The sequence below is a fragment of the Hibiscus syriacus genome, unplaced genomic scaffold (genome assembly GCF_006381635.1).
Source record: "Hibiscus syriacus cultivar Baekdansim isolate YM2019G1 unplaced genomic scaffold, ASM638163v2 tig00111644_pilon, whole genome shotgun sequence".
NCBI lineage: Eukaryota > Viridiplantae > Streptophyta > Magnoliopsida > Malvales > Malvaceae > Hibiscus > Hibiscus syriacus.
Window position 1 is genome coordinate 1,706,879 of NW_024063144.1, and position 26,483 is coordinate 1,733,361.

General features: G+C 35.6%; 2 protein-coding genes and 2 pseudogenes across 2 annotated transcripts; 1 reads left to right on the plus strand and 3 right to left on the minus strand.

The window, feature by feature from the left end:
* Nucleotides 1-444: 444 nt before the first annotated feature.
* Nucleotides 445-11,564, minus strand: LOC120166719 (PLASMODESMATA CALLOSE-BINDING PROTEIN 2-like). The gene is made up of 4 exons (XM_039175941.1): nt 11,513-11,564; nt 10,961-11,413; nt 10,862-10,889; nt 445-619 (listed from the first exon to the last, which is right to left on the minus strand). Exons 1-4 carry the CDS (start codon nt 11,562-11,564, stop codon nt 445-447), a joined length of 708 nt encoding a protein of 235 aa, XP_039031872.1.
* A 3,978-nt stretch (nt 11,565-15,542) lies between these two features.
* On the minus strand, nt 15,543-17,950 carry LOC120166720 (zinc finger MYM-type protein 1-like). Its single transcript, XM_039175942.1, has 2 exons — nt 16,102-17,950; nt 15,543-15,955 (listed from the first exon to the last, which is right to left on the minus strand). Exons 1-2 carry the CDS (start codon nt 17,948-17,950, stop codon nt 15,543-15,545), a joined length of 2,262 nt encoding a protein of 753 aa, XP_039031873.1.
* Nucleotides 17,951-21,157: 3,207 nt separating this feature from the next.
* On the plus strand, nt 21,158-24,235 carry LOC120166732 (annotated as a pseudogene).
* Nucleotides 24,236-24,554: 319 nt separating this feature from the next.
* LOC120166733 lies at nt 24,555-26,113 on the minus strand (annotated as a pseudogene).
* Nucleotides 26,114-26,483: the final 370 nt, after the last annotated feature.

Below are 26,483 nucleotides of genomic sequence, written 5' to 3' on the forward strand. Positions count from 1 at the left end.
TTAATCGAATTCATGGCACAAGTTGATATTTTACCTAAAGTTTAAGGTCAATTAATACTTCACATAAATTTCAAGGTCTAACTAGTATTGAATCTAACGTTCAAGGGTAAAATTAAAAATTAACTTCTTTTAACTAACTTGCCCCATCATCAAGCTAACAGGAGTTAACAACGAAATGATAAAAAATTAATAATTGACAACATAAGTGACCAAAACTCTAGTTTTTTGAATTTGGTGAGTAAAAATGTACAAACATAATAAGAACACGACTGATTCAATAGTTTACCTTTTTTTAGTATAAAAGATAAACTATAATTATTATATAAATACAAAAGAGACAGCAACTATACTCTCTATAAGACTAAATTATTATACTCATGCTCAAACATAATATGCGTTAAAAAAATCCAAAGAAAAACCCGAATCACATGGACTTGATCGATTCTATTGGTAATATCTAGGCAGCAGCAAAATGAGGCATGCCATGGTGATGAAAATAGATTCCATGGGATTCAATTTGGTGGCGGAGGCAGTTGATGGGTATGGGTGTGAAGGCACAGCACCAAAAACATTTGAACCATTTGCAGTTGTAGTCTCTAAGATGGTAGAAGTTGTGCTGCAATTTTCACCATTGAAAGTGGTATAGTTTAAATTAAGAGTACAAATGGTCTCTGACTATAGGGTGTTACTTTGTTGAGTTCACATATTATTAAAAAGAGAAAATAACATCAGTGACCAAAAATGCCTTATAATATACGATTTTAACCAACTTTTTTTGGATTTGCCAAAATGACCAACTAAATCGCAATGCGATCAATAATTCGCAACGCGATCTCTGGTATCGCAAATCAGTTTCCAGATTCGCAACGCGATTCTGACTATCGCATTGCGATTTCCCAAATTCGCGTTGCGATTTTCCTAATTCGCAATGCGAATACGTAAATCGCAACGCGATTACGTAAATCGCAATGCGAATTAGGAAAATCGCAATGCGAATACGTAAATCGCAATGCGATTACGTAAATCGCAATGCAAATTAGGAAAATCGCAATACGAATACGTAAATCGCAATGCGAATCTGACTATCGCAATGCGAATCTGACTATCGCAATGCGATTTACATAGCGCCATTCGTATTAATGCGTATTTTTTTTTCAAATTCCAAACACGAATATATTAATATATCAGAAACTGAACCGTCCACAGTATATCCCGTAATCACAACTCATAACCTAAAACCTAAGATCACAACTCAGTCCCATCTCCATCTCTCACTCTCTATGGCAAAATCCGTCCCCATCTCCGAAGATTTCCGTCCCCATCTCCGGCGAAATCCCTCACAACCATTCACGATCAAAAATCCCTCACAATCATTCAGAAATGGAAAATCAACCTCCGAGGGTTAGTTTTTTTAATTATTTTTATTTTGAAATTTTTGCATTATTTTAGGTTTTTCATATTGAAATTGATGATAAGTTTACTGGTAATTTCAATAATAGATTAACCATTTCACTTAGATTTCTTATTAAATTCATTCGATTGCTGCCAATACTGCTAAACTGTTTAGTCTTTAACCCTGTGAAGTTAGTATTTGTCTTTGTTTTGTCTTTTGGTTGAAGTAATGCAGAAGAAGAATAGTTTCTAAACTTAAAATCGCAACATGAAAATGAAAATCGCAACACGAAAATGACTATCGCAACGAGAGAAATGAAAATCGCAATGAGAGAATCGCAACGCGAAATGAAAATTGCAACGCGAAACCAAAATCGCATTGCGATTTTCATTTCGCGTTGCGATTCTCTCGTTGCGATTAATTTCGCGTTGTGATTCTCTCGTTGCGATTTTCATTTCGCGTTGTGATTCTCTCGTTGCGATAGTCATTTCCGCGTTGCGATTTTCATTCTCTCGTTGCGATTTTCATTTCAACCAAAAGACAAAACAGTGTTGCAAATTTTAGTTTCAAGAATAAACTACTATTTATGTTTATTATTTTTGGTATATCTTCACAGTGTAGTTTTTGGTATATCTAACTTGGTATGTTTATTGTTTTTGTAGAAATTTTTTTCGGCTTCATTGACATTAAGGAATAAAGTTAGCCTAGCCACTACAATTGCTTCGAAGCTTTCACCTACACAAAGAAAATTGTTTGAGGAAACCTGCTTCGGGCCATGGCTGAGAGTACAACATCCGGGTGGAGATGCTAATTTGACCCATTTGTGGCTTCAGACCATGACTAGCGATCTACCCGACAGTATACAACGTGGTGAGGAAGAGATATGGTTTCATTTTCCATCGGCATATACTTGTTTTGGGCGGAAGGAGTTCTGCTTAATCACTGGTCTATGATTCGGACACGATGATGTAGGCCGGTACACTCGTCATATCACCCGCCCATCATGGTTATCTAGGGTTTTCCTGATGAGTCAATAAAGAAGCCAAACTTACACGTCGACGACCTGAAGAAATTGTTTAATAAGAAAGATGGTTTTACTCGGATGAATGACGTCGATGTTGTCCAAGTATGCCTTCTAGTACTTTTGTATGCCAGCTTTTTAGGCAGAGAGGCCAGACAACCTATTCCTCAGGAGCTAATATTATTGGTAGAGGACCTAAATGCATGGAATCTGTTTCCGTGGGGTTCGTATATATGGAAAGCTACCTGGACTAAGTTGTCGTATGCCTTTGATGACCGCAAAAGTTTACGTGGCGATGGGTCAAAATACACTTTGTCAGGCTTTGTTTGGGCCTTTAAGGTAAGAATTTCTATATAATGTTTATTATTATATTGTTTGTAGATTTAGATATTCGAGGTTTTCCCCAGCATGCAGACATATGCATTAAAAACTTCAAATGATATTCCTAGGGCTATTTCCTGGAAGAGGAAACGTCTGTTGGATTGGGAAGACTTAATACCATATGCGACAATAAATAATGTAAGTTAACACAAATACTATCATATATAAACAAGTTATTAATAGTAGACGTTTAACTTTGTTTGAGTTTTTATATTTTTAGGAGGCCAACACTCCATTAATGAGACTGACACCCACGGAGGCTGAGCTTGCCACTGATTGGTGGCAAGCTAGTCAGCGTTTTCTTGATGGCACGAATTATAAGCAGCCTCCACTTCCTCCACTTCGAGAGCCATCACCTCACCCAGAGCCATCACCTGATCGACCCGACTATACACCTCTACAACAAGAGCCATCACCTATCCCGTCACATCATCGAGCCTCTTCTCCACCATCACCTCATGATAGGCGACCGGCAAAGATGCCACGACTTCTATCTCTCTATTCTCCACCTCCACGGGATGAGTCAAGGGAGTTACGTGATGAGGTCAATGCCTTGCGTGAGGAGATCGGTACTCTACGCGATAACGATGGTGCATGGCGTGTGGAGGTGTCTACTTTACGTGGTGAGGTTGCCGCTCTACGTGAGATGGTAGTATCATTGCAGAATGAGGTTCATACTCTACGCAACGAGGTAAGTTTAAGATTTTCCATATTTAACTTGATGATAAATTTACTCATAATTTCACTTAGATTAACCATTTCACTTAGATTGCTTAGTAAATTTATTCGGTTGCTGCCAATACTGATAAACTGTTTATTAACACTGTGAAGTTAGTATTTGTCTTTTGTTGTCTTTTGGTTGAAGTAAATTTATTCGGTTGCTGCCAATTCTGCTAAACTGTGTATTCTTTAACACTGTGAAGTTAGTATTTGTCTTTGTTTTGTCTTTTGGTTGAAAGTAAATTTGTTCGGTTGCTGCCAATTCTGCTAAACTGTGTATTCTTTAACACTGTGAAGTTAGTATTTGTCTTTGTTTTGTCTTTTGGTTGAAAGTAAATTTGTTCGTTTGCTGCCAATTCTGCTAAACTGTATATTCTTTAATACTCTGAAGTTAGTATTTGTCTTTTGGTTGAAGTAATGCAATCCATTCAAGTTTCAATTTGCAGAAGAAGAAGAAATAGTTTATTCTTGAAACTATATTTTAGCAACACTGTTTTGTCTTTTGGTTGAAATGAAAATCGCAACGCGAAACGAAAATCGCAACGAGAGAATCGCAACGCGAAATGAAAATCGCAACGCGAAACTATAATCGCGTTGCGATTTTCATTTCGCATTACGATTCTCTCGTTGCGATTTTCATTTTGCGTTGCGATAGTCATTTTTAACGTTGCGATTTTAAGTTACAGAAACTATTCTTCTTCTGCAAATTGAAACTTGAATGAATTGCATTACTTCAACCAATAGACAAAGACAAATACTAAGTTGACAGTGTTGCAAGTTTGAAACATATTTGTCTTTGTTATCTGATGCATTTTGTGAACAATGATAGAATAATGACTTGGGTGAATTCAATGCAAGTTTGAAATATATTTGTCTTTGTTTTCACTGTTTAAATATCATGTCTGTTTATTTACTGATTTTTGTATTTAATTATTTAGCGGCCCGATAAGGTGGATGCTTTACGTCGGGTTTTTCTTGCACGACAGAGTTCACGCATCAGACGGCGTGCACGTGCTATTAAGTCTCCGTACACCCCAATAGTGTGAAGACACCGCAAGAAGAAGCCCGACTCACCTGTCATCCCTCAAGAGTCCACTCCTATCGTTGAAGAGGCCCCTATCATTCCTCGAGAGTCCCCTCCCACCGTTCAAGAGGTCACTGTCATCGTTGAAGAGGTCCCTCCCACCATTCAAGAGCCCGATTCACATGGCGTCATATGTAAGATTCTTGAGAAACCCTCTGACGTGCCGGACATGATGGATGATAGTTGGCTCTCGTATGAGTTACCGGCTAGTACCATTCCGGTATCTGAAGTGGAGAGGAGACAACTATCGGACATAATTCTGGATAACACCCTTTGGGCTAAGACCGCAGTTGATTTTTATCTACATGAGCGGAGCCAGGGGTGTTTCACTGACATATGCAAGCTCAACGATGATATCTATTTGTTGCTTGATCGTCTTGGTGGGACATTATTAGGGGTCGAAGACAATGGCTATTTCGATGGAGGGGTAAGTCTTATATTTTTCTTATATTTCAATTTGATTTTTTTTTTTAAATTTATGTAAGTTACTAATATATGTCTTTTTTTGTAAAACAACATATCGATGCGTGGGTGTCACGTCTTCTAATAATTAGGAAACTTAAGGAAAATAAAAGAAATACACGATATACAATTATGCCGACGTCTTTTAACGCCGTTCACTTGAAGAATCAACGAGATGAATCATTTGCGTTGGGCAATGGACAAGCTAAACTTTATCCTGCATGGTGGGAGGTCGATAAGGTTAGTATTTATTTTAGATTGAGTTTAAAGGTATTCATAAATAAGTGCGCAAATGAATGAATTATTACTTATGATTGCAGGTGTTATCTCTGTTTTGGAATAAACATTGGCTTCTCGTCGAGCTTCAGTTCCCATCCCTTAAGGCAATAGTATATGACAGCATGATAAATTACATATCATTGGCTGATTTAAGAGATATTATTAAGGGATGGAGCTCTCATTTGGCTAAATTCTTGGATGCGATAAATTATTGGACTCGTTCTGGAAACAAGAAGCCAAAGAAGCTCAATATTACAGTTAGCATAGACGAGACCGCACCACAACAAACGAATGGACCCAGAGGGGATTGTGGTCCTCTCGTATGCTTGGCGTTGAAGCGTTTGATCACAGGAAGTATAAAGTATCTACCTCCCACCGATATAGATAGAGATGCAGTAGACTTGTGGTTTCGACATTATATGGCTAGATCGATATATACGAGACGCTGCCTACCTGCATCCGCGTTATAAAAATGTCCATAAACAATTGGTAAGTTTATAGGCTTTTGGTTTGAAAATGTTTGGTTAAGTATCTAGAATTCAATAATTTGTTGTTTGTAGGTTTTAGATGTGTAGAAAGTGTTGTTTGAGCAAATGTTTGGTTTCTGTAGGTTAATCTCAGAAGTGAGCTGCGTGAAAATGATGTATGGCTGCAAAAGTTGATTCAATAGTAGATGAGGAAATAAGAATTATTGCTTATTTTTTGATTGTTTAATTGATTTGTAAAAGATGATTTGTAAAAGTTGATTTGTTTAATTGATGTGAACATAATTCTTATTTGTGCTTGTTTAATTGATTGAAATGTAATGGTTGATTTTGTTGATTTCAATATGCATTATGTTGAAGGCAAAAATGACTATCATAATGCAAAATGAAAATCGCAACGAGAGAATCGCAACGCGAAATGAAAATCGCAACGACAAAAGCGCAACGCGAAACTAAAATCGCAACGCGAAACTAAATTCGCGTTGCGATTTTCATTTCGCTTTGCGATTCCCTCGTTGCGATTTTCATTTCGCATTGCGATTCTCTCGTTGCGATTTTCATTTCGCATTGCGATAGTCATTTCCGCGTTGCGATAGACATTAAGATGATTGCGAACGTCATTTCCGTGTTGTGATAGTCAAATGAATGCCTAATAAGTGATAACAACTGAACAGATCATAGCAATTTTCAAACTCAAGTTACTAATACATGCCTAACTGAAAATGTTAAATGTTCACACATAAAATCCACATAATACAACGTTTGCATTTAAAAATCACCTAAGTTAACAGTCCCAAAAGGTGAAGCCGGTTGTGATTGGGATTTTAAAGATGATTGCGATTTTGATTGCCTTTTTCTTGACACCATATGAGCTTTGGATTTTGATGAGGATCCATATTTTGGTAGAGGAAAAGATGATTGTGATGGAACTGGTGATCCACATGTCAACCTTGTATGACCACTTTCCTTGCACCGACTACATGTCGATCTCTTCTTCTCTTCACCCTTAGACGATATACGATCATGACTTTTTGGTCGGCCAGGTAGCCTTCTGTCCATGGCTGGTGGCAAAACTGTTTGTAAGTCATCTGGTATGTCCCACTCAGAAGGATGTGGAATAGGGTAGACAATCTCGCCATAAGTCTGTCGATATACTTCTGTAGTGTAGCAATCCATAGCGTATGTGCTTGAATCATCTTGGTTTAGATGAAGAGAAACTTTTATAACATGGCCACACGGATAACCAGATGTTTGCCATTTCATACAACTACACGTCTTTGCATTTAGATCGACAAGCCCATTTAAGTTATTATCCAGTACTTCAAACAAAGTGTTTGAACATGGTTCAACTCTCCATGACGTTGACTTCACAACACGTTTCGTTATCTTTTTTTTATGTCCATGGTGTAACACGATGTTCCAATGTTCCTGTAAATTTAAATAAATAGTACCTGCATGGTTTCTTTTCTTGTAGTTCCACTGTTGAATAGAGGCTCGAAAAAAATCCATTAACATAGTAATGGGTAATTTCCGGGAATGACGACTTAGAGCGTTGATTGATTATGCACTATTAGACGTCATGAAACCATATATTGCTCCAAGTTGATGTACTCTTGACCATCTTTCAAACCCGACATCTTCTAGTGTTTGAGCACACTGAGGCAAAACACGTCTTAAACAGTTTATATGCTTATTAAAATCCACTTCCCGATAAGCTTTTACAGCCTTCCAGTATGTCCATTTGTGATTTTTTATACCAGCAGACCTTGATTTTAGATTTCTATACAAATGAACACCACAAAGTCCATGAAAAGATCTGGGAAACACCTAACAGCGTTGTCAATTGAGTTTGCCCTATCGGATATGATTGTCAGATTGCTAATAGGACCTATATAATCCCTAAGATGCCCCATAAACCATGTCCATGAATCAGAGGTTTAAGATTTGCCAACCCCGTAAGCTATTGGCAGTATCCCATTGTTAGCATCCATGGCTACTACTAATAAGTTTACTCCGACCTTTTAAATATGCTTCGTCAACTATAATAACTGGGCGCATGCAATTAATAAACGAACGAATCTACAAAATCATATACACAAGAAATATAATCATTTAAATGTGAAATGCATGTAACTAACAAAAATGAGTCAACAAAATTATATTGATTTACTAACTGCAGCACTAATGGCGATAAACAGCAACTCAAAGCGTCCATCTCTATCTGTTTTGATATGAGTTACCGACCCAGGTTTTTTCAGCTTTAAATTGTGACAATAAGCTGGCAGTTGGGCAAACGACCCTCAACAATTCCAAGGTATAACATTTGGCTCTCCAAGCTTGAGAATATGAGATACTAATCTTGAACCGAGCATTCATGTCAGTCATAATTTCATGTCCCCGATATACCCTACCATTCAAAAACATTAACTCAGCCAGAAAACCACCCAACACCTTTTTGTTTGCCTGTCTATGGTGAGGAAAAACTTGGGTTCTTGAACATGTATGTTTATCAATAAAAGTCCTAACTTGAAACATTTCGCAATCTTTTATCCTCTTTGCAATTATACGCCACATACAGTTTTTGTCAATCATACACCTTGTTTCGAAACGATCTTTGCTTGATTTGTTAACTTTTAGTTGATAGCCATCTTCCACACATTTCGTATACAAAGCTATATTCAAGTCTTTCTTTGTATCAAAACAATCATCTTTCTTGATACGAATAATTTTTGTGTAACAATCAACTGCTATCTTTACCAACTCTTCTTCCGGTATCTGAAGTAATTCTGGCATATTCCAGTTATACTCCCGTGGCATTTTCTTCGGGGACTTTTCTTTGGGGATTTCTTCTTCTTCTTTTTCTTCTTCAGTGTTATATGAATTACAGAATGGATGTTCAACATGTTCATTTACAGTCGTAACTTCCTCCTCATTATCATCAACAACATCTTCCTCGGCAACGGCTGTTTCATCATCAAAATTCGGGTATTGACCAATATCAAAATCATTACACGCAGGGTCTGTTTCTTCTTCTGAAAATCATAAAAATCTGAGTATTGACCAAGATCAAAGTCTGGGTATTGACCAAGATCAAATTTCGAATACTGGCTAGTACTCACAATTTTTTTTGTTGGCTCATCATCGTCTAACTGGTCAATACGAAAACCGGAATTTGGTGCTGAAAGTTGATTGGGATTTGGATTAGGGAAAGGTTGTGGGTTTTGAGATTGTGTTTGGTATTGGAAATGTGGTGAAACAATATTTACTTGGTGATGAAATTGTGGTGGAACCATTAAATTTTGAGCACCATAAACTGGGGTTGAAAAACTTAGTTGATTACTACCCGTTACTGACCCAACTTCACTACTTCTAGGTTCAACAACATACAATGTAACATCATCACTTGAAACACTAATGTAAGCAATGAATCGTTCAACATCTTCATTGTCGGTTAACAAATAAACTTTACCATTTCTCTGATAAGATAGCCTAAATCCACTTAGGGGCTATAAATTCAATTTATTTGTAACACGTAGCATTAGAGTTTCATAAGTTAACTTTTTTAATGACAGTTTTAGTTGAAGATTCATGGGTAAAGGCATATATTGTAAAACACCATGAACATTCTCCCATGACCCTCCAAAACACAAATCTATCAAAACATGATCAACATTAGATGATTTCATTATTGTAAATTAATTTACTAAACAAACGAGCTGCGAAACTAAAACCTGTTGCCGGATGGGGAAGGATGTCGTTGGATATAGGAACGGATGTCGCCAGAGAGAGTGATAGATGGAGATGGAATGAGTTGCGATTTAGGGATTTAGGTTATGAGTTGTTGCTGCTGCGTAGTTATATACCCAAAACATTTGTGTTGCGAAATTAAAACCTGTTGTGAATTCAGAAATCGAGTTGCGAATTTGAAATTCAGTATTGCGATAGTTAGAATCTCGTTGCGATTTACGTAATCGCATTGCGATTTACGTATTCGCATTGCGATTTAGGAAAATCGCAACGCGAATTTGGGAAATCGCAATGCGATAGTCAGAATCACGTTGCGAATCTGGAAACTGATTTGCGATACCAGAGATCGCGTTGCGAATTATCGATCGCATTGCGATTTAGTTGGTCATTTTGGCAAATCCAAAAAAAGTTGGTTAAAATCGTATATTATAAGGCATTTTTGGTCACTGAGGTTATTTTCTCTATTAAAAATTATAAAATAAGGTTGTTGTTTTATTAAGTCTTATAATTGTTAAATTAGGCTTAAGAGTTACTTTTTGTCCTTGTAGTAAATCCAATTTATCATTTTCGCCCCTATGATATTTTCGTATAAATTAGCTCTGGAAGTTGTTTAATTGCATAAATGTTTAAAACATTTACTATTGTTTAGAGTTTTAATTAGAGTTTAGGGTTTAGAATGATATAATTAAATAATTTTGAGGGCTAAATTGTTGCGAAAATGTCATGGGGATGAAAATGATAAATTGGATCTACTACAGGGGCAAAAGTAGCTCTTAAGCTTAAAAATTACAAAATAATCATTTGACTATTCATATGTTACAAACTCGTCATTTTCCATTAGAAGTTTGACGATCGTCTGAGGTAGATATTAACTTTTTGATTAAGATATGATAAAATTATATTTTAATGATAACTACTGGCATCACTATTACTTTCAAGCACTAACTCGATAATGTTTCAAGCACTACTTGATGTCATAATGTAAACGAATAGTTGATCAACAAAATAAAGGTCAAATGGTTCTGAGATCATATTTTATCACATCTCAGTCAATAGGTTAACATCCAGCTCAATCAATAGGTTAACATCCAGCTCAGACAAATGTTAATTTTTTAACGAAAAACGACGAGGTTAGAACATATAATAGATCATATGACCATTTTATAACTTTTAATAGCCGGTCAACAAAACATCACCTTAAGGGACCATTTGTATACTTTACCCTTAAATTAATTGGATGCCAAAAGAAAACCAAATATAAAAGTGATGGGATAGAAAATTTTTTCCTTGTGGATTGATAATGACATGTCCCTCTACCTGAAATCAATGGCCAAAGATGAGTAAACCCCAGATTCTATCTGTAACTCCAGCAAACTGAGAAGTCTTACTTGGATCAGTGCCGGTAGTAACCGCCGTTCCTCCAAAATTACAGCTGTTCGGAATCGGATTCTTCTGAAAATAGCTGTTGAACGCATAAGAAGCATGAGCACCAACGGTGGAGGGATTGTAGCAGCTTCCACCAGGCTGAATTGCTCTACAGTCAGCTCCACCATGCCCACATGCATAGTCCAGAGCAACTTGTAATGCAGTTTGTGATGCACTTTGGCTAGCCACACACCAGCTGGCCCCCGGACTAGTTATAGTTGCCGGAACTGTCATTGGTGACGTGGTCACCGGAGACATCAGATCCGGGTCCGAATGAGGGTTCAACACTGGACTGGATGTTGTAGGTACTGTTGTTAGTGGAGTGGTAATGTCCTTTTGGTCACTGGAAATCCCAACTTTCCTTGTATCACTTGGACCTGAATCAAGACATAAAATTATAAATATTAAATCACTTTCTTATTTTCTGGTAACTATAGACCTATAGCTAATCATATAATCAAATGAATTGGGGGAAAACAGAGACAATTTGAAAAGAATGATGAAAAGCAAGTCACCTGGAAAGAACAAGAGGCAGTAAAAGAGGAATATCTTACTGCAAATCTCCATTGTATGTATATTTCTCTATCGCTGGGACATAGAGAACAAGGGCTGTAATAAACTCAGAGAATCATCAATGGTTCTATGAAAAAGAGATTTTTTTTGGAATTTAGTTTTTGGTTGAGTGATGACAGTAATGATGGCAGTGATGTGTGCATTTCTGCCTTTCACTTTTTCTTGAGAAAAAGTAAGATTACAATACTTAGAAAATTATGAACCTCACGACTATATAATACAAATATATATTTATATATGAGTAATCACGTTTGATAGGTTGATTAAGTTATTTATTTTTGTTTTTTTATATTTTATTAGGTCATGTGTTTTAAATTCACTGGGAGTACTCTCATTCCTTCTCCTAGAGTCCTCATTTACCTCCCCTTTAGGTAGGATTAGGAGGGCATGAGACGCAAATCTAACAGGTTATGACTTAACCCAATTGGGTTGGATTTTTTTTAAAAGTTTGGACTTGGATCGGGTCAGGTCGGATTTTTAGAAAGTATGTTCGAGTTGGATTGTGTTCGGGTTTAGGGTTAAAAATACTCGACCCGACCCAAAAAATGTAAATTTACCTTACATATTAGGGATAATTACAATGATAACTCTCAATATATTATTTTTTCAATTAGAACCATTTTTATTGAATAAAAATAATATTTTTATAAATATATTTATTTTAGGTCGGGTTCGGTTCGAGTTTTATATAAAAAATAGGTCTGATTCGGGTCGGGTGAAGTCACTCCTAAACTCGGGTCGAGTTGGGTTTCAGGTGGAGGGTTTATATTTTCGGCTCGGGTCGAGTTGATTGAAAATCCAACCCCACCCACCCATGTCCATCCTTAGGTTGGATTTGGATTAGATCTAGAATTTGTTATATATTTATATAATCTTAGATATAGTTTTAATTGCATATAAGGTATCTAAAATAAGGGTTAAACGATATTTTAGCCCATAAAATAGTTTCTTATTATTATTTTAGTATTTGAAAATTTTTAAAGTTTGGTTTCTAAATATAACGAACTTTTTTAATTGATTTATAGATGGAGCATAAAATAAAAAGAAAGGGATTGGTATATAATAATATTAAAGAATTTAGATTGAATATAAACATTTGAAGCAAAAAAAGATGTATTTATATAATTTAATTAACTGAATTTTATTATTATATCAAGGAGGATATGCAACTTTAGTATTCATATCTTTCTATCCATGTAAATTTGAGGAAAAAAATTATTCTTAGGAACAGAGAATTGTAACGCCCTAAATCTCAGGTTAGGAGTCTTAGGCTTTCCAAAGGGGTCTTAGAATAAAATTCCCTTAACTTATGAGAGGCTTGTCTTAGTGGGTTTTGGTTTGGTCTTGGTATGAACCCAATAAGTAATAAAAATGAAACTTTTAATCTTATACCAAAAGAAGAAGGACAAATTGGGCAAATATCCCATCTTTCAAAACAAAAGCTAATTCTCATGTGGGATGATATCATGGATTCATGTCTGGAGACTCCTCTTTTTCTTCACTCTCCCTTTTCTTCTTCCTTCTTATTCATCTTCCTCTTTCTCTCCAAGAAGCAAGAAAATATTGAAACTTTGTGATCTTACAAGCCCAAATTGAAAACACCAAAGTAAGAGTTATAATCTACTCTTCACTAACTTGCTTTCAACCCTTTAAGATCAAGATTTGGCCTAGTGACCTAAAATGAGGGTTTATGAAATCATAGGTTTTCATCTCGTTTTTGAAATATTTAAGTTCATAAAAACGTTCCTAACCTTATTCCAAGTTTCCCAATGGGTTAATGACTCTTTTTTTTTATAATAATTAGTGAAAGAGTTAGGAGAAAGCTTTAAGGCAATGGGCAAGGAGAAGATAGTCCTTGAGTGAGTTGAGGACATTTTCCAATAGCCTAGCACTGAGGTGACAAGTTTACAACTTGTTCATACCACATGTAGTTCATTAAATGTGCATGAATGATTAGTTGAGTTCATGAAGCATGTATAAGTATTTCATGGTAAATTTCATGTATGGTGTTTTCAACATAAAAGATAACTTCTTTTAACCCCTAATAACTCAAATAAGACTTAAATAGCATTTAGTGGCCTTGGTAGAATATATAGGTAGAATTATATCATATTTTTGTGCTCAAAACAAGATATTTCTAGGCACGAGAATCGATACTAGATGAACATTATCGATATTATTCTTCGAGTATGCCCAAACAAGGCGTTTCGATACTCTATCAAAGGGTATCGATACTGTCATAAGAGTATCGATACTCTAGGGGGAGTATCCATACCAAATGTTGATTTCAAATTCCAGTAGCCAATTTTGATACCAGTACTCGAGATAGTATCGATATCAGGATAGAAGTATCAAAACCCTACATAAGAGTATTGATACTCATCTAAATTTTCAAACATTGAAGTCATTTTTGGTATCGTTACTCGATGTAGTATCAATACTCTCCTATAGATGTATTGGTACTCCAAATAAGAGTATTGATACTAATAGTTTTCCCAAAACATTGAAGCTATTTTTTATATCTATACCTAGGATAGGTAAGGGTTAGTATTAATACTGCGAGGCACAATATCGATACATTCGTCATGAGTTGGGAAATTAACACAAGTCTGTTCTAACATTCGGGTAGGGAAACCAAGGGCCGACAAAACCTTATGCATAAGACTACAAGTGAGAATAACCAAGATAATTATAATTACAACTAGAAAAAAAATTAAGATGACATAAGACTGGCCTTGTGTGTCGCTCGAGAAATAGTCAGGACACCCGAGCCCCTTTAGCAGTATGACGATTGCTTTTCATGATGTAATATCTTGATATAGCTATGCTAGTGCGTTAGGCACTTCAATTGCCAACTAGGCACAAATTCCTCAAGACTCGACGGAGTAAGTTGGTCGGACACACGTATCTAATGCATGTAAAAAATATTGATCGTGCCCCAATGCTCAGGAGCCTACATGTAGGCTAGGGATGTAAGCTTCCGATGCAGGAAATTACGGTTCTTACCCCGAGACCCTCGAATATTCATGGTAGACTAGTGTGTTGTACCAAGATGTAGAAAATTCCTCCGACCACACCACTAGACCTGCCTTATGCTTGTTGTTATACTTTTGCATACCTATGACTTCACGCACCAGTATGTCCATGTAATGAATGCATGTAGTATTGCATAGTTATTAGTGTGGCATTGAGCTTGTGAGCTCAGCGTTTGGAATATGTTTCTGTGTGCATGTCAGTAGAAGATCGACGAGGAGCCTATCGCGCTAATACATTCCAGATCAGTCATTTTCAAAGTATGTTTTGAGTCTTTTAGAGGGCATATATTATATGGACCTTGTATTATTTCAAGTCATAACTCTATTTTGATTAAAACTCAATGATTGCATTTTGTATGTATTGGGAACTTACCTTATTTTGTAAGCTCAGGTTTATTACGTTTTATTGTTTTTTATTATGGATAATTTTATACGATGCTTTACAAACGATTTTGAAAGAAAAATTTTTTGTTAGCCATTTCGGTGGTTTGTGTAATGCTTTAATTGTTCAATCTTCGAGTCACACCAGATTAGGTTGTTACAACTACAAATATTATAAAAATAATATTAACATAACAATAAATCGTAAAATATTTCAAATAAAATCTATTCACACTTACTTTACCGTTTCTTTCAACAACTTGATTTGGAAAAAAATCTTTCTATCAGTGGCGGATCCAGGAATTAAACAATGGGGGTCCAAAATAAATATTATAATATTCATTAATAAAAAAGTTACATAATTAAAAATCCAAAATAACAATTCATTCAAAATGCACAAAAAAATACTAAACACTAGAAACAATTACAATTGTTCTCGACGAGCTTTCATTCCTTGAAATCATTTCAAGATTTTTTCATCATCGATTTGGACAAGAACATCTCTTTATATATAAGTGACCAAACAATCATTTAGAAATTGGTCATCTATGCTATTTCACAACTTATTCTTCACGATGTTCATTTTAGAAAATGCTCTTTCCACACTTGCAGTTGCTACGGGGAGAATCAATACCAACTTTATAAGCAAATAGACTTGTTGATACACTTGATGCTTCTTTGTCTCGACAAGCTTCATGGAAAGTTCACCCATATCTTTCAATAACCAAAATTTATCATCCCTCCGCATATCAACAATATAATTATCAAGTTGATCATCAAGGGCTAGTCTATCAACACTTGTAAATTCATCGGGATATAATTCAGCAAGTCTAAGTATCTTTTGTTTGTCAAAAGAAGAAAATTTATCAAGTGGACTCAAAGAAGCCATACAAGTCAATAACTCTATATTAACCTCATCAAATCGGTTGTTTGACTCTTGAAGCTGAAGATCAATAACTCCCAAGAACACTTCAATTCAAAAATGATGAATATTAGTAGTATCCAAACGATAACGTTTCTTTATTCCCGGAGGAGTATACACAACATCCATATTAAGGATATCAATGTTATTCTTGTTACAAAATGAAGAGATTATAGCAAAAAAAGACTCCCACTCGTTTTCCTCATATTTTGCAATCTTTCTTTAGTTAAAGTAACAAGTGACATAGCATTGACAATATCTTGATCTTTTCTCTGTAAAGCTTTGTTTAATTCATTCATAATCCCAAATATTCTCTTCATCAAGTGAATCATGAAAATGAAATCAAATGACTCTATTGCAAAACTCACATTATCGGCTTTTCTAGCATCATCACCATTTAGAGTATCGTTACCAATCAAATCAAGCACCTCACGTATTGTAGAATACAAATCAATGACATTCAAAATCAACTTATAATGAGACCCCCAACGTGTATCACCCGACCTACCTAAACCAAGCTCTTGGTTTAAACCTTTTCCAGTCACAATTTCACCATTTTCAAAGGCTTTTGCAATTTTTTCATCTTGTTTTCCTTTAAGCAAATGTTTTCGCCTACATGATGATCCAACAACATTCAACAAATCTCCAAGTTTATCAAAAAGCCAACCACAATCTTTATTTTTCTTAGAAACGACAATAAGAGTTAATTGAAGTTGGTGAGCAAAACAATGTATATAGTATGCAGATTGTGTTTCTCTCATGATTAGAGTTTTGAAACCATTAAGTTCACCCTTCATATTACTAGCTCTATCGTACCCTTGCCCACGAATTCTTGAAAAACTCAAAGAATGCTCATCAAGCAAAGAAAAGATAGCTTCTTTAAGAGACAAAGATGTGGTATCTCCAACATGAACAATTCCAAGAAACTGTTCTTTTATCATTCCTTTTTTATCAACATAACGTACACACAAAGCCATTTGTTCTTTTTGAGACACATCACTTGACTCATCTACTAGTATTCCAAAATAATCCTTACCAAGATCTTCCACAATTGCCTTGGTAGTTTCTTTTGGACAACAATTGATAAGCTCTTTTTGAATCAAAGGTGCAATCATTTGATTATTTTTAGGTGCATTTTTCAAAACAACATTTCCCAAATCATCATTCTTTTCTGCAATCCAATTCAAAAGTTCAAGAAAATTTCCCTTGTTACTTGATTCATCACATTCATCATGACCACGAAATTCCAATCCTTGATGTAAAAGAAATCTCAAACAATGAAGAGAAGTAATCAAGCGGATTCGGTAGTCACTTTTAGCTTGCTCGGTTTGTTGGTCTAAAGAAACTTTCAAGGATGACTTAAAGTTCTTTAAATTCTCAAACTTTTGAAAAGCTTGATTATGAGCACTATTAATTCCACCAACATGTTTTCTAAACCGAACTGGCCTATTCCAACCTCTAAACCCATTAACAAAAAATGCATCTCCTCCTGCAGTTTTGGTAGTTTCATTCTTAAACAAGTAACAAACAAAGCAAAATGCAGCATATTTTGAAACACTATACTCAAGCCAAGAATACTTATTAAACCAAGATTTATTAAAGCGGCGTAATGTACCTCCTCCGAAGTCCGTTTGAGGAAATTTGTGCTTCTTTGGTTGGAAAACACCTATTTGTATGTATTCTTTCCTCACTGCTTCTCGATCCATTGGATGATAATCAATAAATTTTTTCCTTTTAGCCGGATCATGTGGAATAGAGATATCATTAACTTGGCTTTTCATCTCTCTTGATGCAAATGTTGTACTATCATCTTGTGTAATACATGTAGATCTCATTTCGGTTTCTTGAGTTTGGAGCATATTATTTGAAGGGAAAGAAAATTCTTGTTCGACTTGAGTTGCTGAAGGTTGAGTTGGTGTCGGTGATGAGACACAAATTGGCACTTGTGAAGAACTTGCATCATTCTTTTTGGACTTTTGAACAAACCAATCCAACGTTTCATTCTTCTTCTTTCGTTGAGAGTTCATCTTTTCATCATTCATCTTCTTACTACTACAATCACAAAATTTACAAATCACAATAATTATTGATTATAATTCACTATTAGTAATTATATTTATTATCAAAGAAATAAGATCTTAATTACTAATTAAATAATTTTAATGGATTCAACTTAAAAACTAAAATATCTAAATTGCTTCTACTTAAATTACACAAATTTAGTATACCATTTTTTCTCCTTCCCAAAAATACATATTAGTAATTTTACATATCACAATTTAACATTCAAATATTTTTCATAAAATCACTAAAATCTATTAAATTGATTCAAAATTTATTTTTATCTCTTAATTTTAACTCACTCAAATTCAAAAAAAAAATTCAAAACTTACAAACTCAAATATAAATTTAACTAAATTTAAGAGGGTAAAAGAATGAGTAAGAACCTAATTATCTGAGGAAAAGAAAAGAGCAACAACTTACCTGTAGTTTGGTTGAGGAAGTTCACCGGAAAATTTAACTAAATCGCCGGTGAACGGCGTCGTGGCGGGTGGTTTGGACTCAAACAAAAGACTGAGAATTGAGTAGCAGTGGAGGTTGGAGGCTTGGAGTCTGTGGTGGATTTGAACTAAAACGTAAAAGAGAAGCTTTAGTAATAGTTGTATTATACTTTTATCCAACCAATTGTTTTAATTAATTATATAACCCACTAACTCATTAGACTAAGTGCTAAGAAAAATGGTCTCATCAACCTTTTTCTTTTAATTTTTGAATTTTTTAAACGAAAAGAATACAACAAGGCATTCTTCCCAATAAAATAAAACCCATTTGTTGATTCATCCCTAAGCCTATAACTCTTACGTTAAAGCTAATACAAAGGGTGTGCACAAATTTCAACAAATGCAGAAAAGTCAAAAAAAAATTAAAAAGGGTGTGCATAATTTTTATCTTTTGATATACTATATTAAGTGTTAATATTTTTTAAGGAAAATGGGTATGCAGATGCTACCTAGTAGGCCACATAGGTTCGCCCTTGCTTTCTATCCCATTTTTCGTCTATAAAAAATTTAACATATTAAATAAATAATTTAAGATAAAATAACAAAAATTTAAACAAATAATTTCAAACTTACTCAAATCAAAATAATAGAAAAAACACATCAAATTATCTTAAATTGCTCCTTCTACAATTGCTCCCTCTATCTCTTGCACTCTCTTCTAATTGCTGCTCTTTTCTTGATGTTCATTTCCGGACTCATTCCTATATATATATATAGTTGAAAAAATAATTTTATTAGCAACTAGTAATGGCAGGTATGGATTATACAAGGAATGGTTTGATATAGTTGTACCTAATGAGCACACTATGTGATATATATGTTGATGCATCATGCAGACAAAGTCGCATTGTAGTCCTGGCATCACACCCTTGAAGACACACTACGTAACACTCCGACCAGATTCCATGGCGTCTCTAGTCTTCACTGTAGCAAATGCTGTATCGAAGCAAATAATTCTAACTGACCATTATCATAAAAATTTTGTCTTTAAATATTATATTAATATTAAATATATAAAATAAATATTTATATTTAAAGTGAAATTTTTTTAAAATGATTTATGAAAATTAAAACATAAATTATTTTACAGAAAAAAATATTGATAAAAAAGTTAATTACGTTGATAAATAGACAAAATGAAATAAATACTAAACTTAATACTAAATTAGATAAATAGATAGATTTTAAGAGTCAAATCGTCAATAAAGTCAAAACCTTAAGGGTAAATTATACATTTACTCAATAAATTTTATTCTCTCTTTAATTTTGTCCATCGTACTTTTAAATTTTTTAATTTACTCACTAAATTTCATACATTAATTTTTTATCACTAAACCGTTTTCTTTTTAACAGTTGGATGATTTGGCTTATTTTATTAGTATATAGTGATAATATGTATTTTTATTAATTTTTAATTATGATATGTAATATTTAAAATAAAATAAATAAAATTCTTAAATTTTACTAATAAACCCTAATCCCAAATTACCACCCTCACCCTCCCACTCCTACTCCGACGATGAATCATTCTCCATGCTCGGCGATTCCAGTGTCCTCCAAAGTAAATGTATCATCGCGGAGATCAATTCCTTGGCGAAATTTGCTGACGAACTCGACGATTTCAACTGCAAAGCCCTCGAAATTTTGTGCTGATCCATCGCCCCTCGAAATTTCGTGATATCCTCCATTGATCTGATTGTCTGACGTTGTCGGCCTCCAAGCAAAGTCATCGCCCCTCGAATTTCTCTCTCACGCTAGCAATGTAAGTCGACATGCATTCCTCGATTCACGACCGCCATTGAAATCCAACTGCAAAAGCTTAAATGCTGACCCTGTCTCTCCCTCCGACCCACCAATTCATTTTCGTCCACCCTTCGGCCACCGGTAGCCCTCCGTGTATGCTGTATCGTGCCTCACTTGAGCTGTCTTTGTGCATGTTGATGAAGGGTTCGATTATTATGGCCGGTGTTGGTGGCGCTGCCTTGCTTGTGTTTGAGACTTTAGAATTTGTTCTTTTTTAATTGACTTGTTTTGGATTTTTTGTTGATTTGTTTTCATTGAGGTAAGCTCCTAACAATCTATGGTTCCTGTGACAACTCGATTTCGTTCATGGTCATCGTTGACAATGGCTAAAGGGGAAAAGCTGTTGACGGTGGGAGTGGGAGGCTGAGGGTGGGTTGTAATTTGGGATCAGGGGAACTTAATTATTATGTTTAAGAAATTAATTATTTATTTAATCCAGGTGTAATTTACACTATTTTTTCGTAATTAATTTTTTTTTTATCTAATTCACATCATTACGCCGTTAGATAGTTGATAATATCGTTGGATAGTTAATGATAGAGTGACCAAAATAATCTAATGTATAAAGTTTAATGAACAGATTAAAAAATTAAAAGTATAGTGATCGAATTGAAAGAGAAAATAAAATTAAATGAGTAAGCATATAATTTACACAAATCTTAAAGACTTCTGAACAGCAACAGCTTCATCTCACAACCAACAGCCTCGTATTTTGACGTGAACTTCAAGTTCAAACCTTCAAAAGCTTCATTGAAATTACACAGAAACTTCATTTTCTTCTCTTTTTCTTTATTTAACACTCATACTTCTGGATTTCTCTTTGCTTTCCTCAATCTTTCCCACCCCCCACCCCCACATAGACCTTGCCTTCTCTCCCCTTTATTCTTCATTGCACTCGTCAACTTTTCTCTTATTCTTTCTTTATCCAAACCACATCCCAAGGCTCTTTCAAAAAGATTATTAAAAAGATCCATCAACAATTCAGGTTTTTAACTATATATATATATATATATATTTATAATATCAATCTGCGTTTTCATTGATTCTTTATTTGTTTACATGTATAGGATGTTTACTTGCTTGCTTTATGACTGCTTAGTTTCAGCTTTCTTTTTTTCTATGTTCATATTTGTTGTTACTGATATATACATATATGTATCAATCTGGTTTGAAGTTTGATCTTTTTTTCTCAGATGGGTTCTTTTTAGTTTTGTTTGTATGTTATTCTTTCTGTGATGGCTGATGCATTGACCATTTCTTCCATGCTGCTTCCTTTTTTGACTTCGTCCTGGCCTTGAATGACATTTTTGACTGGAGTTGTGGCTTAAGATTTTATTTTGTTAATTAGATGATTTTTTTTCTTTAATTATAATTTCTTATGTGATTAAGAGAAAAATAAACAGGGTTTTGATTAATTTTATTACATGACAATGTAGTTTCAGACAAAGATGAAGAAATGGTTGGGAAGTGTCTTAATGGGGTCATTCATTTTGATCTTGATATTAAGATATAATGTGATGATCAAGGTCCCTTTCACGAAGAACTCCCTTCAACGTAGTGTCATCATCGGCGTAACTGATCCCCCTCTTAAATGGGTTCAACAACCTGCCGTTTCTCCGGCAGTTCATAGTCCGGAGTCCGTTAATCAAGTCGTTTTTGCGGACAAGTTGGTTTCAGGACTGTTCGTCGGTAGGAACTTCTCTAACGAAGTTAAGAGTTCTTTGTTAACATGGAATGATATGAAGCATATAGTTAACTATAGCAAAGGGCTACCGAATGCGTTAGAGGCTGTTCGAGAAGCTCGGATTGCGTGGGAAAATCTTATGGGTATTGTTGCAAAGAAGCAGCAAATCGAGGTGAATGAAAGTTCTGTTGATCATAAGGGGAAACAATGCCCCTACTTCTTAAGTAAAATGGATGATGCAAATTTTGGGGGTAAAGGTTATAAGCTAAGAATCCCCTGTGGCCTAATTGAAGGCTCTGCAATCACCATCATTGGCATTCCGGATGGTCTTTCGGGAAGCTTCAGGATCGATTTAACAGGGGAATCAGTTCCAGACGAGCCGAACCCTTCTATCGTTTTGCATTACAATGTTCGTCTCCAAGGTGATAAGGTTACCGAGGATCCCGTAATTGTGCAGAACACATGGACTGCGGCTCATGATTGGGGAGAAGAAGAGCGGTGCCCCTCTTCAACTGTAGGAAACAATAAGAAAGGTACTTCGCCAGCTCTATAGCAAAGATCTGAATCTTGGCTACATGTGTTTACTATATTCTTTGTGCTTGATATGCAGTGGATGATTTGAAACAATGCAGTGAAAAGGTTGGGAAAGTCGAAAACAGGAGGCTTTCAACCAATGAATCCTCGGGCATTTCTCTGTGGTCATCAAGGGTTGAAAACAGAACTCGAAGCAGGCCTTACTTTCCATTCAAGTTAGGGTATTTATCCGTCATGACACTTCGGGTTGGAGAAGAAGGATTTCATATGACCGTCGATGGAAAGCATATAACATCGTTCGCATACCGTGAAGTACTTTCTTAACATTTAATTTTCTATATTTTCACACCTGTAAGATGCCATTTTATAACCTTTCTAATCTTATAGGGTTTAGAACCATGGCTTGTGAATCAAGTAAAGATATCTGGAGATATAAAGTTAACATCAGTGTTAGCTAGTGGGTTACCTACATCTGAGGACTCGGAGCACATCAATGATTTGGATGCTTTGAGAGCGGTTCCTCTCAAACCACACCATCCACTAGACCTATTTATTGGTGTCTTTTCGACGGCAAACAACTTTAAGCGTCGGATGGCAGTTAGAAGGACTTGGATGCAGTATCCTGCAGTAAAGTCTGCAACGGTCGCAGTCCGCTTTTTCGTCGGTCTAGTATGTTCCAATTATTTGATTATCAGTCTATGAACATCGTCTTTAATACCACAAAATGCATACATAAATGCTTTTTCCATATAAAACTGCAGCACAAGAACCAGATAGTGAATGAGGAACTCTGGAGCGAGATAAAAACGTACGGAGACATTCAATTGATGCCTTTCGTAGATTACTATGGTCTTATTACATGGAAGACTGTAGCATATGCATTTTTGGGGTAAGCTTTTGAGTCTCAAGTTAAAACAATAAAAACCCTGTTTTACTCATTGGATTTTACCTTGTTTTGTGCGTTTTTTAACAGACCGAGGTTGTTTCGGCCAATTATGCGATGAAAACCGACGACGATGCCTTTGTTCGAGTCGACGAAGTGTTGGCTACTATAAGCAAAGAAAATGTGAGGAATGGCCTTCTTTATGGTCTCATAAACTATGATGCTCAGCCTCATAGGAATGCTGATAGTAAATGGTATATCAGTCCTGAGGTAACTTTTATCTGCAGAATTTTATTCATTTCTTTTTGTTATTCGGATTCTGGTGTGAGTCTAAACTGCTCTGGTGATATCTTATATGAAGGAATATCCTGAAAAGACGTACCCTCCTTGGGCACATGGCCCTGGTTATGTGGTCTCTAATGACATAGCTAAAGCTGTCTATACAAAGTACAAAGAAGGATCCTTACGAGTAAGTTCCTTCCCGACAAACTGATATGTATGTATGTATGTGTGTATGAGTCAATAAATGGTTATTCATGCAAATAGATGATTAAGCTGGAGGATGTAGCAATGGGGATATGGATAGCAGAGATGAAAAGGGAAGGATTGAAAGTGAATTACATGAATGAAAAGAGGGTTTACAATGAAGGGTGCAATGATGGTTTTGTTGTAGCTCATTACCAAAGCCCCAGAGAGATGCTTTGCCTATGGCACAAGTTGAAGGATGAGGGTTCAGCTAAATGCTGCAATTGACACAAGCTAAGCCGAGCGGAAATGGATTCTGATGCGAGTGTCGGGTACAGATATATTCGAATTTTTATAAAGTTTTCATGTATTTAAAGTATTAGTATAGCCTTATACCAAAATGTCCAGGTTTACGTCAGATATGAGATCCCGAAAATAATATTTTAGAAAGAAAATAAAGAGTAACATAGATTTACTATAGGTTTTCTTCTCAAATTTTAGCTTAAACATGGATGCAAAAATCACTAGGGTTCATCCAAGATGATCTTTTGAGGGAGAGATTGTATAGCACATTCATTAGATAACATTTATTTTCTCAATATATATGTAAAATAAAATAATTACATTACGAATATTGCTTGGGGTCCAAAAATCTCATTGTTTTGGACATTTCTTTTCTCAAATTATTGCTTGGGGACATTCAAAACTGTTGGCATTTATAAATTCCCAATTATGTCCACAAGATGTGTAAGTACCAAATATAGCCACAATAACACCCATTACAATTATGAGGCTTAAAGCAACCATTTCACCATTGAATTTCTGATATCTCCCCGTAATCTTCAAGTAACATGCGCATGGGAGTATGACAGAAGCAGTGATGCTTAAAAATGCACCAACCAGGGACATGAGGAAACCGAAAAACGGGACCACAAGAGCCACCAACACGGTGCTGATCACCACGGTTGTCCCGATCAAGTGGTGGAGGAACCGCTTGTTGCTGTGATACTGAAACTGGGATTTTGTGCGTTGATTATCGGTGTGACCATTAATGCATATTTAGATATGGGGTTCACCAGTGTGGTGTAAATTGCAATTCTTGAACTCAGCTTGTTAGTCGGAAGGTTCAATGTTATCTGTGACTGAACATCCGATCCGAACATTAAGTACCCGAGAATCGCCATCGATGCATAGCATACGGTGGACAGGACAAAGCAACGACCATAACCTGTAAAAAAAAGTTCTTGTATCATATGCGTATCCAAGTCCCAGTAGAATTGCTCGAGACAATCGAATTGCAGAAAGTGAGTACTTACATTGGAGAAGTGATGCCTTTTCTGCATTGAAGTGTAAAGGGTAGGAAAAACTGGATGTGCACAATAACAAAAGGCAAATAAGCTGACGGAAGTGGGGATTCCATCCCAATTAACCAACTTTCCCTTCTGTTGAAACCCGATTCCATCAACAGCACCGGTCCATAAAACCGAACCGACGATGATTAAAGAAGCTAGAACCCCGGTTGCAGAGATGTATGAAAGAAGGCTCAAGTTATTCAACCAGACAGTAGGCAGAATTATAAGGGCAACGATTATGATGAATCCTTGTTTCCCACCTATGGTTTGCCCTGCAAACTCGAAGCATTCAACATTCGGTAGCAGATTCTGCAAGTTATCTCCTTCGAGAATGAGAAATCCGGTGGCGACCAAGTAGAGCTCGAGGTGCATCAAAACCGAGACTACTAGTCTCCCTTTCTTCCCGAATGCTTGATAGCCGATATCGGGATAAGTTTTGATGTCGAGATCGGTGTCCATGCATCGTTGAATCAATAAAGCCGAGTAGAACGTTGCAGCGGCGATTGAGAATAGAAGAATCAAGCTCATCCATCCTCCTAATGCCACTGCATATGGGGTTGATAATATCCCAACCCCTGCAAATAGATGATTAGAGACACATAACTGAAAGCAAAATTGACATTAATTGAAGTGTGTGTGTGTATATACCTGATAAAGCATTGAGTCCATTGAAACAAGTCTTGGAAAAAGAGGTGGCTGCTCTGAAATTCACATCATCACCATGATTTGCAGGTGCCTCTAAATCCTGTAGTTTGCTTTGATTTTGGTCAGAAAGAAAAGGGACATTTAGATCAAGTGACGATCCCCCGTTTTTATGCTCACTTGCCATTGATTTGCAGATAAAAAAAAGATATAATGAAATTAAAGAAACTGTAGAATTTGCATGGAAGCAACTCTAGCATCGAAACAGAGTTATAAGCAACAATTTGGTCACAGCAGACGTAATTTTACCAGCAAAGTAAACGCGCCTTTAATTTCCCACGTTTTCTAAACCCCAAACATGTCACCCTATAAGTAGTAATTTGTCTTTTTCTTTCAAACGCCACAAACGTGAGTCACTCTACAAGTAGTAATTTGTCTTTTTTTCAAACCCCACAATCATTCATCGTACTCTCGTGGGAACCTTTTGTTCGTCTCAAATTTTATAATTGAAGTAGAGTTTAAATAGTGAATAATTAGGGTTAATGTCGTTAAATGATCAAGATAATAAAAATATTGATATAACGAGATCGATTCAAATTTTTATCGGTAATTAAATTATATTTTATTATAATTTTAATTAATTGAATATTA